Below are 16,121 nucleotides of genomic sequence, written 5' to 3'. Positions count from 1 at the left end.
ATCCAGATGCAGCGGTGCATTGGTTGTATGGATACATTCTCAGGTTAGATATATCCAGATGCAGCGGTGCATTAGTTGTATGGATACACTATCAGGTTAGATATATTCAGATGCAGCGGTGCATTGGTTGTATGGATACACTATCAGGTTAGATATATCCAGATGCAGCGGTGCATTGGTTGTATGGATACATTATCAGGTTAGATATATCCAGATGCAGCGGTGCATTGGTTGTATGGACACATTCTCAGGTTAGATATATCCAGATGCAGCGGTGCACTGGTATGGATACACTATCAGATTAGATATATCCAGATGCAGCGGTGCATTGTTTGTATGGATACACTATCAGGTTAGATATATCCAGATGCAGTGGTGCATTGGTTGTATGGATACATTCTCAGGTTAGATATATCCAGATGCAGTGGTGCATTGGTTGCATGGATACATTATCAGGTTAGATATATCCAGATGCAGCAGTGCATTGGTTGTATGGATACATTATCAGATTAGATATATCCAGATGCAGCTCTGCATTGGTTGTATGGATACACTATCAGATTAGATATATCCAGATGCAGTGGTGCATTGGTTGTATGAATACACTATCAGGTTAGATATATCCAGATGCAGTGGTGCATTGGTTGTATGAATACACTATCAGGTTAGATATATCCAGATACAGTGGTGCATTGGTTGTATGGATACATTCTCAGGTTAGATATATCCAGATGCAGCGGTGCATTGGTTGCATGGATACATTATCAGGTTAGATATATCCAGATGCAGCAGTGCATTGGTTGTATGGATACATTATCAGGTTAGATATATCCAGATGCAGCTCTGCATTGGTTGTATGGATACACTATCAGATTAGATATATCCAGATGCAGCGGTGCATTGGTTGTATGGATACACTATCAGGTTAGATATATCCAGATGCAGCGGTGCATTGGTTGTATGGATACACTATCAGATTAGATATATCCAGATTCAGCGGTGCATTGGTTGTACGGATACACTATCAGATTAGATATATCTAGATGCAGCGGTGCATTGGTTGTATGGATGCATTATCAGATTAGATATATCCAGATGCAGCGGTGCATTGGTTGTATGGATACACTATCAGGTTAGATATATCCAGATGCAGCGGTGCATTGGTTGTATGGATACACTATCAGATTAGATATATCCAGATGCAGCGGTGCATTGGTTGTATGGATGCATTATCAGGTTAGATATATCCAGATGCAGCAGTGCATTGGTTGTATGGATACATTATCAGATTAGATATATCAAGATGCAGCAGTGCATTGGTTGTATGGATACATTATCAGATTAGATATATCCAGATGCAGCGGTGCATTGGTTGTATGGATACACTATCAGGTTAGATATATCCAGATGCAGCGGTGCATTGGTTGTATGGATACATTATCAGGTTAGGTATATCCAGATGCAGCGGTGCATTGGTTGTATGGACACATTCTCAGGTTAGATATATCCAGATGCGGCGGTGCATTGGTTGTACAGATACAATATCAGATTAGATATATCCAGATGCAGCGGTGCATTGGTTGTATGAATACACTATCAGGTTAGATATATCCAGATGCAGCGGTGCATTGGTTGTATGAATACACTATCAGGTTAGATGTATCCAGATGCAGCGGTGCATTGGTTGTATGGATACATTCTCAGGTTAGATATATCCAGATGCAGCGGTGCATTGGTTGTATGAATACACTGTCAGGTTAGATGTATCCAGATGCAGCGGTGCATTGTTTGTATGGATACATTCGCACAGTAGATATATCCAGATGCAGCGGTGCATTGGTTGTATGAATACACTATCAGGTTAGATATATCCAGATGCAGCGGTGCATTGGTTGTATGAATACACTATCAGGTTAGATGTATCCAGATGCAGCGGTGCATTGGTTGTATGGATACATTCTCAGGTTAGATATATCCAGATGCAGCGGTGCATTGGTTGTATGGATGCATTATCAGGTTAGATATATCCAGATGCAGTGGTGCATTGGTTGTATGAATACACGATCAGGTTAGATATATCCAGATGCAGCTCTGCATTGGTTGTATGGATACACTATCAGATTAGATATATCCAGATGCAGCGGTGCATTGGTTGTAAGGATGCATTATCAGGTTAGATATATCCAGATACAGCAGTGCATTGGTTGTATGGATACATTATCAGATTAGATATATCCAGATGCAGCAGTGCATTGGTTGTATGGATACACTATCAGGTTAGATATATCCAGATGCAGCGGTGCATTGGTTGTATGGATACATTATCAGGTTAGATATATCCAGATGCAGCGGTGCATTGGTTGTATGGATACACTATCAGATTAGTTATATCCAGATGCATCGTTGCATTGGTTGTACAGATACACTATCAGGTTAGATATATCCACATGCAGCGTTGCATTGGTTGTATGGATACACTATCAGCTTAGATATATCCAGATGCAGCGGTGCATTGGTTGTAAGGATGCATTATCAGGTTAGATATATCCAGATACAGCAGTGCATTGGTTGTATGGATACATTATCAGATTAGATATATCCAGATGCAGCGGTGCATTGGTTGTATGGATAGACTATCAGGTTAGATATATCCAGATGCAGCGGTGCATTGGTTGTATGGATACATTATCAGGTTAGATATATCCAGATGCAGCGGTGCATTGGTTGTATGGATACACTATCAGATTAGATATATCCAGATGCAGCGTTGCATTGGTTGTACAGATACACTATCAGGTTAGATATATCCAGATGCAGCGGTGCATTGGTTGTACGGATACACTATCAGATTAGATATATCCAGATGCAGCGGTGCACTGGTTGTATGGATACACTATCAGATTAGATATATCCAGATGCAGCTCTGCATTGGTTGTATGGATACACTATCAGATTAGATATATCCAGATGCAGCGGTGCATTGGTTGTACGGATACACTATCAGATTAGATATATCCAGATGCAGCGGTGCATTGGTTGTACGGATACACTATCAGATTAGATATATCCAGATGCAGCGGTGCACTGGTATGGATACACTATCAGATTAGATATATCCAGATGCAGCGGTGCACTGGTATGGATACACTATCAGATTAGATATATCCAGATGCAATGGTGCATTGGTTGTATGGATACACTGTCATGTTAGATATATCCAGATGCTATGGTGCATTGGTTGTATGGATACACTATCAGGTTAGATATATCCTGATGCAGCGGTGCATTGGTTATATGGATACACTATCAGGTTAGATGTATCCACATGCAGCGGTGCATTGGTTGTATGGATACACTATTAGATTAGATATATCCAGATGCAGCGGTGCATTGGTTATATGGATACTTTATCAGGTTAGATATATCCAGATGCAGCGGTGCATTGGTTGTATGGATACTTTATCAGATTAGATATATCCAGATGCAGCTCTGCATTGGTTGTATGGATACACTATCAGATTAGATATATCCAGATGTAGCGGTGCATTGGTTGTATGGATACATTATCAGGTTAGATATATCCAGATGTAGCGGTGCATTGGTTGTATGGATACATTCTCAGGTTAGATATATCCAGATGCAATGGTGCATTAGTTGTATGGATACACTATCAGGTTAGATATATCCAGATGCAGCGGTGCATTGGTTGTATGGATACTTTATCAGATTAGATATATCCAGATGTAGCGGTGCATTGGTTGTATGGATACATTCTCAGGTTAGATATATCCAGATGCAGCGGTGCATTGGTTGTATGGATACACTATCAGATTAGATATATCCAGATGTAGCGGTGCATTGGTTGTATGAATACATTCTCAGTTTAGATATATCCAGATGCAGCGGTGCATTGGTTGTATGGATACACTATCAGATTAGATATATCCAGATGTAGCGGTGCATTGGTTGTATGGATACATTCTCAGGTTAGATATATCCAGATGCAGCGGTGCATTGGTTGTACAGATACAATATCAGATTAGATATATCCAGATGCAGCGGTGCATTGGTTGTATGGATACATTCTCAGGTTAGATATATCCAGATGCAGCGGTGCATTGGTTGTATGGATACACTATCAGGTTACATATATCCAGATGTCAGCGGTGCATTGGTTGTATGGATACACTATCAGATTAGATATATACAGATTACAATGGTATATTGCGTATATGGATGCATTATCAGATTATATGTATATGGAGTCACTAGAACATTGTTATATGAATACATTATAATTTTATATATATTTGGATACATTGCTCCATTTATAATATGGATACATTATTACCTTGATTATATGGATACGTATTGTAAATACTTGAACAACACTGCGACCCGTCATCACTTTTTAAAGCAGAGCCGAACTTGTCGTTGAATTCTGCATACCTGCAGTCCTGTGTAATGAGATAAGTAACGTCACAGTAAACTGCTCAGCTCTGCTACATCATGTGGTACAGGATCCTATTTAGAATCATTGGTGTCATCAATGTTGGAGGTGATATAGCGCTGTCCACACCATTAAGCATGTGTAGCTGTTCACTTGTGCGGTTTGGGAAGTTTCTTTGCCACCCAAGAGTAGGGGCCCGATGGTGGCACTGCATAATACTCTAGTATAGCTATGTCACTAGATAGGGAAGCCACAGATATGACCAGCCTGAGATCAGATAACTGGCAGCAAGAGATGGTATGGAGATCTGAGGCAGGCAGGTCAAGTCATGTGGCACAAAGCATTGACCATGTGACAGTGGGTCTTTGGCACAGCTGCTGTACTAGTAGTAAGCAGATCTTTAGCTTTAATGCCCACTTGGCTGCTCCATTTATTTCATTGTGCAGTAGAACATGAAAACGTGTAGAAGGAAAGGGCTGATCTCGCTGTTGTTTCCTCCCTGGGATTTTGATTTATATAATCTTTGTTACTAAAAAAGCCGAACTGGTGTGTGGGGCAGTGCGTGTCTGTCTGATCTAGGCAGGGTGTCAGCCGAAAAATAGAGCTGCCTCCTCTTTACAAAGCAGATTAGTGCAGTTTGAAAAGCCAAGTCACCATCAGACTCATTGGCACCAATAAAGTACTGTGCTGGCTACCTAGGTAAAAGATTTTTTTTTTTAGAAAAATATGTTCATTTTCATATTTGCATGCTGCTGGCAATGAGAGCTGTGTAACTTGCCTACAACTTTGTGTTTTTTTATTTACTTTTTTTGTCTTTTTTATATGTGAGCTGAATTTGTCATTTGGGCTTGTATTATTCACCAAAATTTTAATAATTCAGTAGTCATCGTATTATGATGAACTCGGTTCTGTTACATTACTAAATAGTTGAATGTCTTGGTTTTATTCTTCTTTATCAATACCATATGTTTTTCATAGGTGGATTATTTCTTCAGCGTGCCAGCCTTTGCTTTGGATCGTGCCCATTTCATGTCCTTCCCTTCTGGAGAGCCTAGATAGACAAAGCGAGAGAACATGGCGAGCGGTGGCTTTAGGTCACACACTCCATCTTCTTCTAACACAACTGATTTCCTAGAGGAATGGAAGGCAAAGAGGGAGAAAATGAGGGCAAAAATGTATGCCGCTGAGACGATGGGGACTTCTGGGGCAGCAGATCACATCAATAAAACTAGCAATGAGATGAACAATAATAGTAGTAACATCAATAACCAGCTGTCTGCTGCACCGCCTGTACAAAAAGCACCGCCAGCCATAAGGAGGACGGATGATGATCAGCCTATTAGCACTGCTGCAACACAGCAAAGGAAGGCCCCAAGTCCTGTACAAGATGGAGGGGCAACACCGGATGAATCACCTCCACCTGCATCTCAGGACACTCCAACTAAGATTAAAGAGAAAGGTAAAAGCTGCAGTGGTCCAAGTGCCAGGAAAGGTAAAGGGCAGATTGAGAAGAGAAAGCTTCGGGAAAAAAGAAGGTCTACTGGGGTGGTGAATATTCCATCTGCAGAAATAGAAGTAAGTCATCATAATGAATACTCAACCTGTCATAGTTGTGTATATGTATATCCTTTGTGTCTGATTTCTAGGGCTGCCATTAGTATATATAATATATAATTGCAGCTCAAGAAAATCAGACACTAAGAATCAGTATGGTATCCCATATCCTAGTGATTTGCTATTGCTTACTGTGATGGGACGCACTTCCGATGGGAGTTCTGTCTTCAGCTAAAATAGTAAATATTCTGGTGTGGTCATTTACTATTTTCACAATAAAGCATCTGTTTTCTGTGCATTTTCCTTGTGTTTAACAACTGGTTATGTTCTAAAAAAGGTTTCAATGCACATTAGATAAAAGTTGGCCAAAACCACCAATTTTTGTAGGATCCGCTAACCATTTTGTGCTTTGGGAGCTTCTGTCGCTCAAAAAATGATGTTTAGGGACATGAGTATTGGGCGGTTGGAATTCAATCATGTGATTCTTGTGTTCGGTTGGGAGGTAAGCCGCTGCCAAATAATTCTGAAAGCGGCTCTCTTGTAGAGAATACAGGAATACTTAGCTGATCCGAACATTACTGTGTATAGGGCAGTCATGAAAAATAGCTATTTGACGAACTTCAGAACGCTTGTCTTCAAGGGAACCTGTCACCATGTTTGACTGTTATGAGGTATGGCCACCACCTTTCTGGGTTGATATACAGCATTGTATAATGCTGTATATCTGCCCTCAGCCTGACCTGAAAGACTAGAAAAATAGCTTTTATTATACTCACCTGTGGGGCATCCACACAGTCTCCCCGGCACCGCGCTGCTGCGCAGGCGTACTTCTCTGCACTGTTGAGGGAAGAGTAAAGTACTGCAGTGCGCAGTGAAAGGTTAAAGAGCCCTAGCGCATGCACATGTGCACTACAGTACTTTATTCTGCCCTGGTCAGGGCAGAGAAGTACACCTGCGCAGGAGCGCGATGCCAGGGAACACTCTGTGGATGACGTAGGGACATGTCATCCACACAAAGCAAGGAGGATGGTATCGCAAGAAGTAGGGAAAAACCGGACCAAAAACAGTGGTTCCCCTAGGACTGGACCGCCCCCAGGTAAGTATAATAAAATCTCTTTTTCTTCTCTTTCAGGTTGGGTTGGTGGCATATATATATCATTATCGCATGTTGTATATCAGCCAAGAAAGGTGGTGGCCATAGCTCATAATGGTCAAACCTGACGACAGGTTCCCGTTAATGAATCTGGCCTTTAGTGTCTAGCTAGCGCACAAATTGTTTAAATTCGTTAAAAAAAATGTAAATGTGGAAAATGCCATGTACACCAACTTTTTTTTCTCAATTTTACACAGAATTCCTATTTTTGTCAATAAATCGCCTCCTTTTGTGTCCATCAGAAAAGCAAGAGCACATCCATGTGTCTTCTCTGTTGGAAGAAGCAGTGCATATTTTGTGTTATAGGGGGTTACGAGTACACATTTTCCTGATTTCAGACTATATTGGAAACTTCTAGTCAGGAAAATTCACCGCCTACTACAGTGTGTCAGAGATAGGATATAAGCGTGGAAGGTAGCAATAGACCTCCTATTGGGTCTGAACTGGTGCAATTGTGAATTTATCTTAGTAAAATCACCCCAGAAAGAAGATTTTGTAATTGGAAGCAAAATTTCCCTGAAGTCTTACAATTTTTTTTCTCTTTACATAAGTTTGTTTGCCCTTATCCTATGATCACGTGTTTCATTGTGCAATCTGCTTATAGTTAAGTACAGTCTGTGCCCGTGAAAGAAATGCCGTCTAATTGCTGTATCCAAGTAGCCAACTTTTCTTTTGTTGCGATATGTAGAACTCCGTGTCATTTGTTAAGATGTGATACTATTCCTCTACTGCTCCTCACAAGCTAAAGTTTGTTGTTGGTGTGATACATTGAGAATACAGAGCAATCTGCTGATGGCTTCTTCAGGACAGGATATTATTAAAGGAATTGATGTCAATAATTACTTTCATTGGAGGAGGGTTGTATAGAACTTGCCTTCTCGCTTAAGGAGGGTTATAAAGAAGGATTTGCTTTTTTCCCAGAATAAGTGCTATGTCCAGGTGTTGTACCTCATCTCTATTTATTCTAAAAGTCTTCAATGTAAGATCCTGCGGCTCATGGGTGTAAACAGTGTTTGAAGCGGAACATTACTGCAGATCAGCTTCTATTCTTTTCAGTATGAGCTGATCTGCAGTTTCGGGAAGTGGCCACTTAATAGTCTACAGAGTTGTGTTATTCTGGTTCCATACATTGCTCATATCCATCTGCTGCCTGATCGTTGGAGGTTTCTGGTGTCAGACCTTCATTGATCTTATAAGGACCTACACAAAGGATAGGTCATCAAAACATTAGTACTGGTCAACCCCTTTAATATAAAGCTAACTTATGAAGCTGCATATTCTCTGTATTGGACATAGCAATGTGTACTATTGACCCCAGCAGATCTATACTTCTGGTGCTAGTTATGGAGAATTGTATCTGTATCTTGTCATATTCTGTGTAGATTTTCCTGAGAATTATCTAGTGTCACTGAGGCATGTATATGGAATTATAACCGCCTGTCAGTAATGTTTGATGAAGAATAACGTCTGTCTGCAGCTGATGTGAAGTTTGCAGCATCTGCACATACGAGTGGCGTATTTACTGTGCTGTCATCTACCTGCCTTTTCCCTGTTTGAGGATATACAACTTTTCTGATATAGGTGAATGGGGCATAAAGTATTCCATTCACTTGCATTATCTGAGGAATACAGCCTGATTCTTTTAGGGTACAGTACAGTACAGGCACAGAATCTGTACCGAAAGCATCCATGAAATACTAATCGCAAGATCAAAGTAGAACTTTTTGGGCTAAATGTGAAAAAACAAACTCTGCACATCACCTTAAAACACCATCCCCACTGTCAAACATGGTGGTGGCAGCATCGTGCTGGTGAGATGCTTTTTCTCAGCAGGACAGGGAAGCTAGTCAGAGTTGATGGAAGATGGATAATGTTAAATATAGGGCAATCCTGGAGGAAAACCTGATAGAGATTGCAAAAGACTAGAGACAGGGCCATAAGTTCACCTTTACGCAGGATGATGACCCTAAATAAAGTGCCAGAAATACAAAGGAAGAGTTTAGATCAAAGCATATTCATTTGTTTGAATGGCCCAGTCACAGCCCATACCTAAATTCCATTGAGAATCTGAATGATGATTTGTAAGCAAACCAAAAGATAATTTCACCCGACGAACAAGAGTTTTACTTGTTCATTGTGTGAAGGGCAGCCTATTAACTGTGGCTGGTTTTCTTGAAACAAGCATTCCTAGGAACGTTTATTCCTGATATTTGTCTAGGGTGAACCGACTGACTGGTTACTAGGGATGAAGTTCCTGACAACCGAAGACTGTGGATGTTAGGCTTAATGACTCAGCTGTGTGCGCCATAGCTGATATTTAATTTTTTTTTGCTAAAATTCTAAGTTTATAGTAACGAATTTTTGCATCAGTAGTGATTGTTTCTGGTATACTAAATGCTATTAGTTCTGACTGATATTTGCTTCTTTAGTCAGAACACTTATGCCACCAATTTCATGACCGTGTCAGATTCACCTGAGAAAGTGACACGTCGGCAATGGTCATGAAGCTATATTATGGGTATGGTTTCTGTATTACAGCACTAGTCTGTGTTCATGGGCACGTCACCTTTGTGATTTTTAGCATGGAATGAGCTTTAGGCCTGGCGGCACTCCTTTATGTCTGCAGTACAATTGTCAGTGTATACGGTACGGCTGTTAGGCCGTCCTTTCCCTCAGGGCAGTCCTGTCTAGATTAAACATTTTGTCACGCTTGGACACCAAGGAAAGTGGAGAATGTTAAGATCTTTGTCAAACATTCAATACGGAAAGGCTCTGCAACATTTACGTGCTATAGCGAAGAATGCTGAATCACTGTCAGTGTTTCCTTATATGCAGTCATTATTATTATACTAAACTTTACTATGTAGTTTGACGTCTGATGTCATTTTTGCCTTTTTCCTCTATTTGTATACTAATCAAACTGGAAGGATGAGTCATGAGAAGATAAAAGTGCAGATGAGAACTGTGTTACCTGTGTATTGTAGCTGAATGCATCTGTACTGCGGTAGTCTACACTGCACTCTATCTGTCCTAAACAAATAAATGAACGTTTAACAGCAAACTGCATTGTTATGATGTCCCTTGTAATAGTTATGCGTTTCTTGTCCCTTGTAATAATTATGCATTTCTATCAAACTACTTTATGGTGATTTATAGACAGTGCTTATTGAAAAGATTTAATTCATACTGTCAGAATGTTTGACTTGAGGAATGACGTGACTCAATACGCATTACACCCTTCAAGTAATACACACATTACTGATTGTGTTACCAAGACAAATAGTAATTACTTTCCATTTAGTCATTTATGTTCATGATAACTGTTAATGTCTAATGCCAATTCACAGTTTTTCTTTAAAGAGTATCTGTCATTAAAATCATGCCACCCTGAAAACGACTTATAAGGGCATGCATGTCTTCCAATGTAAACCAATCGACGCATATTATTATATGCAACTGAGGCGTTAAATGTTCTGGGTGTATCAGAGCACTTAAACCTATGTCTCCTGAGGTTGCTTTCCCTCGGACACCGGCCTCTCCAGCTTGATTGATAATTTGCTGTCTGATTTCCTTACGGGTACCTAACGTCACACAGACAGTCAGCTATCAACCTTTCTGAGGCAGAGACTTGAGAGTTTGCATTGAATGAAATACTAATTTCTCTAGAATACAGTAGCAAATAGAAGATATACAGATGCTGATGGATTTACATTTTAAAGACAGACATGCCCATATATATTACTTGTTCTCACTCACAAAGCTCTCCACAGTGCGGCACCCCCTTACATCTCCTCTCTCATTCCTGTCTATCGGCGTAGCAGATCGCTGCGCTCTGCAATGACTAACCTCTGCACTAATCCGTACCTCCCACTCCCCACTCCAAGACTTCTCCCCAAGAAATCAGGACTATCCACAATTTGCATAGTTTTAGGCGCTCCCTCAAAACACACTTGTTCAGAGCAGCCTATCACGTTCACTAATCAAAGTCATTCTATGTGTAAGTGTGCATGTGTAGCCCATTCACTATCTCCATCCATCCTTCACTCCCTCAAGATGGCTGGACCTTCATTGTAAATACACCATTGTAAATACAAATCTGTACTTTGTATCTCCCTCGTCTCATTGTAGATTGTAAGCTCTCACGAGCAGGGTCGTCTTATTTCATCTTATTTTGCTTTAATTATTGTATTGTTAACGTTGTTACTTATGACTTGTGTTTTGAAACTGTTAAACTGTAAAGCGCTGCGGAATATGTTGGCGCTATATAAATAGATTATTATTATTATATATGCGGTTTGTTAAGGTTGATCTAACTGACAGATTCCCTATTAAAAAACAAAAACTGATATTTGTATTTTTTGTTATCTTTTTTTCAAAATCTGAAATCTTGCCATTTCCACTTTGATTACTAAGCAGAGCTGACTGTGCTAGGCGAGCTGATTGAAGGATTTGTAATGTGACACAGCTAAACTCAGCTATGCTGCCTTTTCCCTCACTCTGACTTCTTTCCTTTAAGTGTTGTCTGCTTGTGATTGGTCAGCATCATAAAGGGAGAAGAGAAGTACATGCCGCCAGTGAAAACTATCTGATAACACCCAATTGAACGCAATAAAAATGAAATCATTAAGTGACATATACTTTAACTGCTAATATCTCCGCAAAGCAGAAGCGAAATAATAAAAAAATTATTCTGCTCTGCAGCCATTTTTACATTCTGTGTTCAATTCAACATGAAAAATATGGTGAATGGTCCTCTTTAAAGTGAACCTGTCATCAGGATTGTGCTCAGTAGCCTACAGACACTGTCGGGTTGGCGCTGTTATACTGATTAAAATGATACCTGGGTTGAAGAAATCCATCTTGTGGTTTTTGTTTAATCTTTGTTTTCTGTTTTCAGTTAATGAGATTCTTGTGCTTTGGGGTAGGCCTTTATTTGGTGTTCTGTGTCCTCATCTTCATTATTGTGGCTTAACTGACAGGTCATTGATCCTTCAGTGACCTGCTTCCTATTTTAAATATTGCAGTTTATATTGTGGGCTTTGATATTTTCTTCCCCTTCAGCAAAATGGCACCAGAAGCAAAGCCTGCACAGTAGCATCTAATGCTTACTGATAGATCCTACTGCGCATGCACTGCCGCCATTTTGCTGGAGCAAATTCTTTTGCTCCAACAAAATGGTGCCGTGCATGCGCAGTGTAGGGAAGGTGACCTGACGGACGGACGGACTAGTCAGAGTGAAGAAAGATAGGTTTGCACAGTGTAGGTAGGAGACAGTGATTACAGTGGGGAAACAACTAGGAAAGTGTAGTGGACGTGCAGTACCTTGGGATGACCATTAGATGGCAGGGTGGAGTGTGAGCAAAGGACTTTACAGCAGCTTAGGGCTTTAGAAACCGTTGGTCATGGGGGGCGTGGTGACAGTTAGTGACAGTTTCAAGGAACCGGGGAAGTTATAAATTCTGAGGGAGGGTTCCAGAAGATTCCAGTCCCCAGGGGGAGCCCAGGTGACAGGAGGACTTCGCCAGTCTGTGTGCCCTGAGGAGAATCCGACCAAGGGGACTGAGGAGAGGAAACGTCAGGGGGTGGTCCTGACAGAAAGATACCGCAGAAGAGACGAGGCAGTGAGTGCCATATACCGTATTTGACACGACGACTGACCAGTGAAAGCGCTGTTGGTTATTGGGCCTAGGGCGGCCACAGTGGCGGACCTGTCAGGAGCGTCGAACAAGTGAAGGAGGGACAGTACGCATATGTATGTCCCTATTGTAAAAGTACGGTGTGTAAACGGCTCTGGAAACGGAGGGCCGATAAGTGAAGAAACGTGCGGTGTGCTGCGGAGGCCGTCAGGCGGACGGCAAGTAATGAAATAAACTTGGACCTGTTGCACCCAGAATCTGCCTCATCGTGTCTCTGTTTATATCTCTGCGCGGTAAGAAGAGGGACCACCCCCCCAGCTCGGCCCACCGACACTACATTTGGCGTAGTCGGCAGGATCGCCGCCGCTAATACGCTATCTTCTGCGGCAGGCCTGCAACTGAAGGACTGAGGAAAACTTGGACTGCTCTATTTCGGATTATAAACACCTGTGGACTAAAAATTACTGACCTGTGGATTACAAATTGGGACGCTGTGTCGGATCTGTGTTGCTTGCAGAGGATCCAAGGCAGTAGCTGATTCTGCCCAAGATGGCGGTATTACTTCAGCGCAGAGGAGAGGTCCGGGTGTTTGCAGTTGTTCAGAATGGACTGGGACCCCCTCCAACGTACCCCAAAAGGAAGCAATATATGCCCGGAGACCGACGTTTCCATATATTGGACCCTGGCAGATGGATGGAAAGGTCTGCCAACGCCCCACCCAGCAGGAGGAGTGGCACAGAAGAAAAACTTGGCTGCGGCTGTCTGACGCCATTCGAGTGCTGCCCAACGGACGGTATGAGATGCTGCGGGTGTCGGGGCATCGGCCGCCTAGAGTGGCAATGGCGGCGAGAGATGGAGCTGCATCAGAAGTCATCTTCAGATTTACGGGCAGGCAGCGGGATGCTGAGCCGGGGAGCGGAGCCTGAGGGGAGTCAGCGAGAACGGCTGCCACCAATACCAGCAGAGGACTTCTCAGCGGAGCCCCCGAGTCCGGAGGGAAGGCCCGCAGGACAGTGGAGCAAGGAACGGAGGCTGCGGGGGAAACTGCGTGATGATGAAACGGAGGCCGCAGCGCCGGGGAAGGTGAGAGTACCCCCGGCCCTACCAGTGCCTCCGCAAGCGGCCCCCACCATTCTGCTGCAGCACGCGGCCCCCTGCGCACCGGAAGGCCTAGTTACCACGGGCCCCGTGGTGTATGCAGAGCTGAGCGAGGTCCCCGCTCATGTCCCCGAACTACCTCGCCCGGAGTCACCAGTGCAGAGCTCACCTAAAGAAGATGCTGCTGCGCTTTCCCTGCTAATAGCAGCTGCATTGTTGAAATCGGCCGTTACTCCGACTCCGTTGGAAGTAGTGGATGCGGCCTGTCCTGAGGCCGCGGTTATGCCGCTGCTGGAGTCGGCTGCGACCGATTTAGCGGGCCCTGTGATTCCAGCCCCCGAGGACCCGGTTCTCCCCATTTGCCACCTGACCCCAGCGGCTGCTGGGCCGCAGAAATCTTCGGCCGTTTCTGTCTTGCGGTCTTTTTCAGCGGAGTCCCGCCCACCGGACTCCAGGGCCCGTGCTGTTCCCTCCGTGTGGGAAGCGGAAGTGGGAAGCGGAGGTGATCAGGAAGAAAAAGGCCCGGGAGCAGGAAGTGTGGAACCTGCTCCACACTCAAGGAGAGGCCGTCATGGAAAAGAAGAGGACTTGAATGGACACCCTCAGTATCCCCGTGGAGCCCTCACCTCTGTCCATTGAGAGTGGTATAGACTGTCAGGAGTTCGATGCACCGTTGTGCAGATTATAAGGACAGTTGCATTTAGAAAAAAGTTTTGTTGTTGTTTAACTGATGCAACTATTTTCTCTCTCTCTTTCTTTCTTCTTTCTATGTTCTTTATATACGAAAATATGTTTACCTGACAGAACGGGGATACGGAAAAGTGGAGTGTCCAGGTCCAAGGAAGGGGGGGAGGAGGAAAGGAGACATGCAATGTTATGTTATATTTTGGTTTTAAAAGCAAGAGAAAATGAAAAAAAAAATTATAAAAACGGGGTACTTGTGCTATTATAAAGTTGTATGATGTATAATATGCAAAGTAAAATGCAACAGGTCCGGGTTAAGGGAAGGTCTGCGGGACCAAAGGAAAGTGTGAGATCCGGTAGGGATCTAAGAGTTGAGGTCTGGGAGACCGGGACGCCGACCATGACATGTAATTGAAAGAAGGAAAATGAATGGGAAGATGTGAGACAGACAGCCGTCCTAGGTCAGGTCCCCGACACCACGGACACCCCTGAAGAAGGAAAGGCGGGCGCCGGCAATGATCTGGTAGGTGAGTGGCCTCGATCATGGCGTACCGGATAGTGAAAGGTAACAGTAGGGGAGAGTAGGGGAAAGATACACGCCGTAGAGAGAATACGGGTGTACCTTGCCCAATTTGAAAGACGTTGTCATGTGGCGTGCGCGCTGGTGAGTAGCAGTAGGCTGCTCAGAGCATAGTGCTCCCAGTATGGTTCGGCCCCCGCAGATAGTGGGTTTGGCTCAACTTCTGGTCCGACAACAGAATGTAGGTGTAGATTCAGAACGACGAAGGCAGGGATGACGATTGTCGAGGACGACAATGGACAAAGGAAGGGGGAGTGTAGGGAAGGTGACCTGACGGACAGACGGACTAGTCAGAGTGAAGAAAGATAGGTTTGCACAGTGTAGGTAGGAGACAGTGATTACAGTGGGGAAACAACTAGGAAAGTGTAGTGGACGTGCAGTACCTTGGGATGACCATTAGATGGCAGGGTGGAGTGTGAGCAAAGGACTTTACAGCAGCTTAGGGCTTTAGAAACCGTTGGTCATGGGGGGCGTGGTGACAGTTAGTGACAGTTTCAAGGAACCGGGGAAGTTATAAATTCTGAGGGAGGGTTCCAGAAGATTCCAGTCCCCAGGGGGAGCCCAGGTGACAGGAGGACTTCGCCAGTCTGTGTGCCCTGAGGAGAATCCGACCAAGGGGACTGAGGAGAGGAAACGTCAGGGGGTGGTCCTGACAGAAAGATACCGCAGAAGAGACGAGGCAGTGAGTGCCATATACCGTATTTGACACGACGACTGACCAGTGAAAGCGCTGTTGGTTATTGGGCCTAGGGCGGCCACAGTGGCGGACCTGTCAGGAGCGTCGAACAAGTGAAGGAGGGACAGTACGCATATGTATGTCCCTATTGTAAAAGTACGGTGTGTAAACGGCTCTGGAAACGGAGGGCCGATAAGTGAAGAAACGTGCGGTGTGCTGCGGAGGCCGTCAGGCGGACGGCAAGTAATGAAATAAACTTGGACCTGTTGCACCCAGAATCTGCCTCATCG

The 16,121-nt window shown here is 43.4% G+C and overlaps 1 protein-coding gene across 4 annotated transcripts in view; it reads left to right on the top strand.

Moving 5' to 3' along the window:
* Window positions 1–16,121, top strand: part of PAWR (pro-apoptotic WT1 regulator) — a 177,651-nt gene that overhangs the window by 16,187 nt on the left and 145,343 nt on the right. For all 4 annotated transcript variants that reach the window (XM_073541514.1, XM_073541513.1, XM_073541512.1 and 1 more), the window contains exon 2: window positions 5,429–6,025. In XM_073541514.1, coding sequence (XP_073397615.1) covers window positions 5,525–6,025 — 501 coding nt within the window. In that variant the 5' untranslated portion in view covers window positions 5,429–5,524. The remainder of the gene's footprint in view (window positions 1–5,428; window positions 6,026–16,121) is intronic.

This window comes from Dendrobates tinctorius, unplaced genomic scaffold, assembly GCF_039654945.1.
Source record: "Dendrobates tinctorius isolate UK_male_01 unplaced genomic scaffold, ASM3965494v1 ptg000122l, whole genome shotgun sequence".
In the NCBI taxonomy this organism is placed as follows: domain Eukaryota; kingdom Metazoa; phylum Chordata; class Amphibia; order Anura; family Dendrobatidae; genus Dendrobates; species Dendrobates tinctorius.
This window is presented reverse-complemented; position numbering and strand designations above follow the sequence as displayed.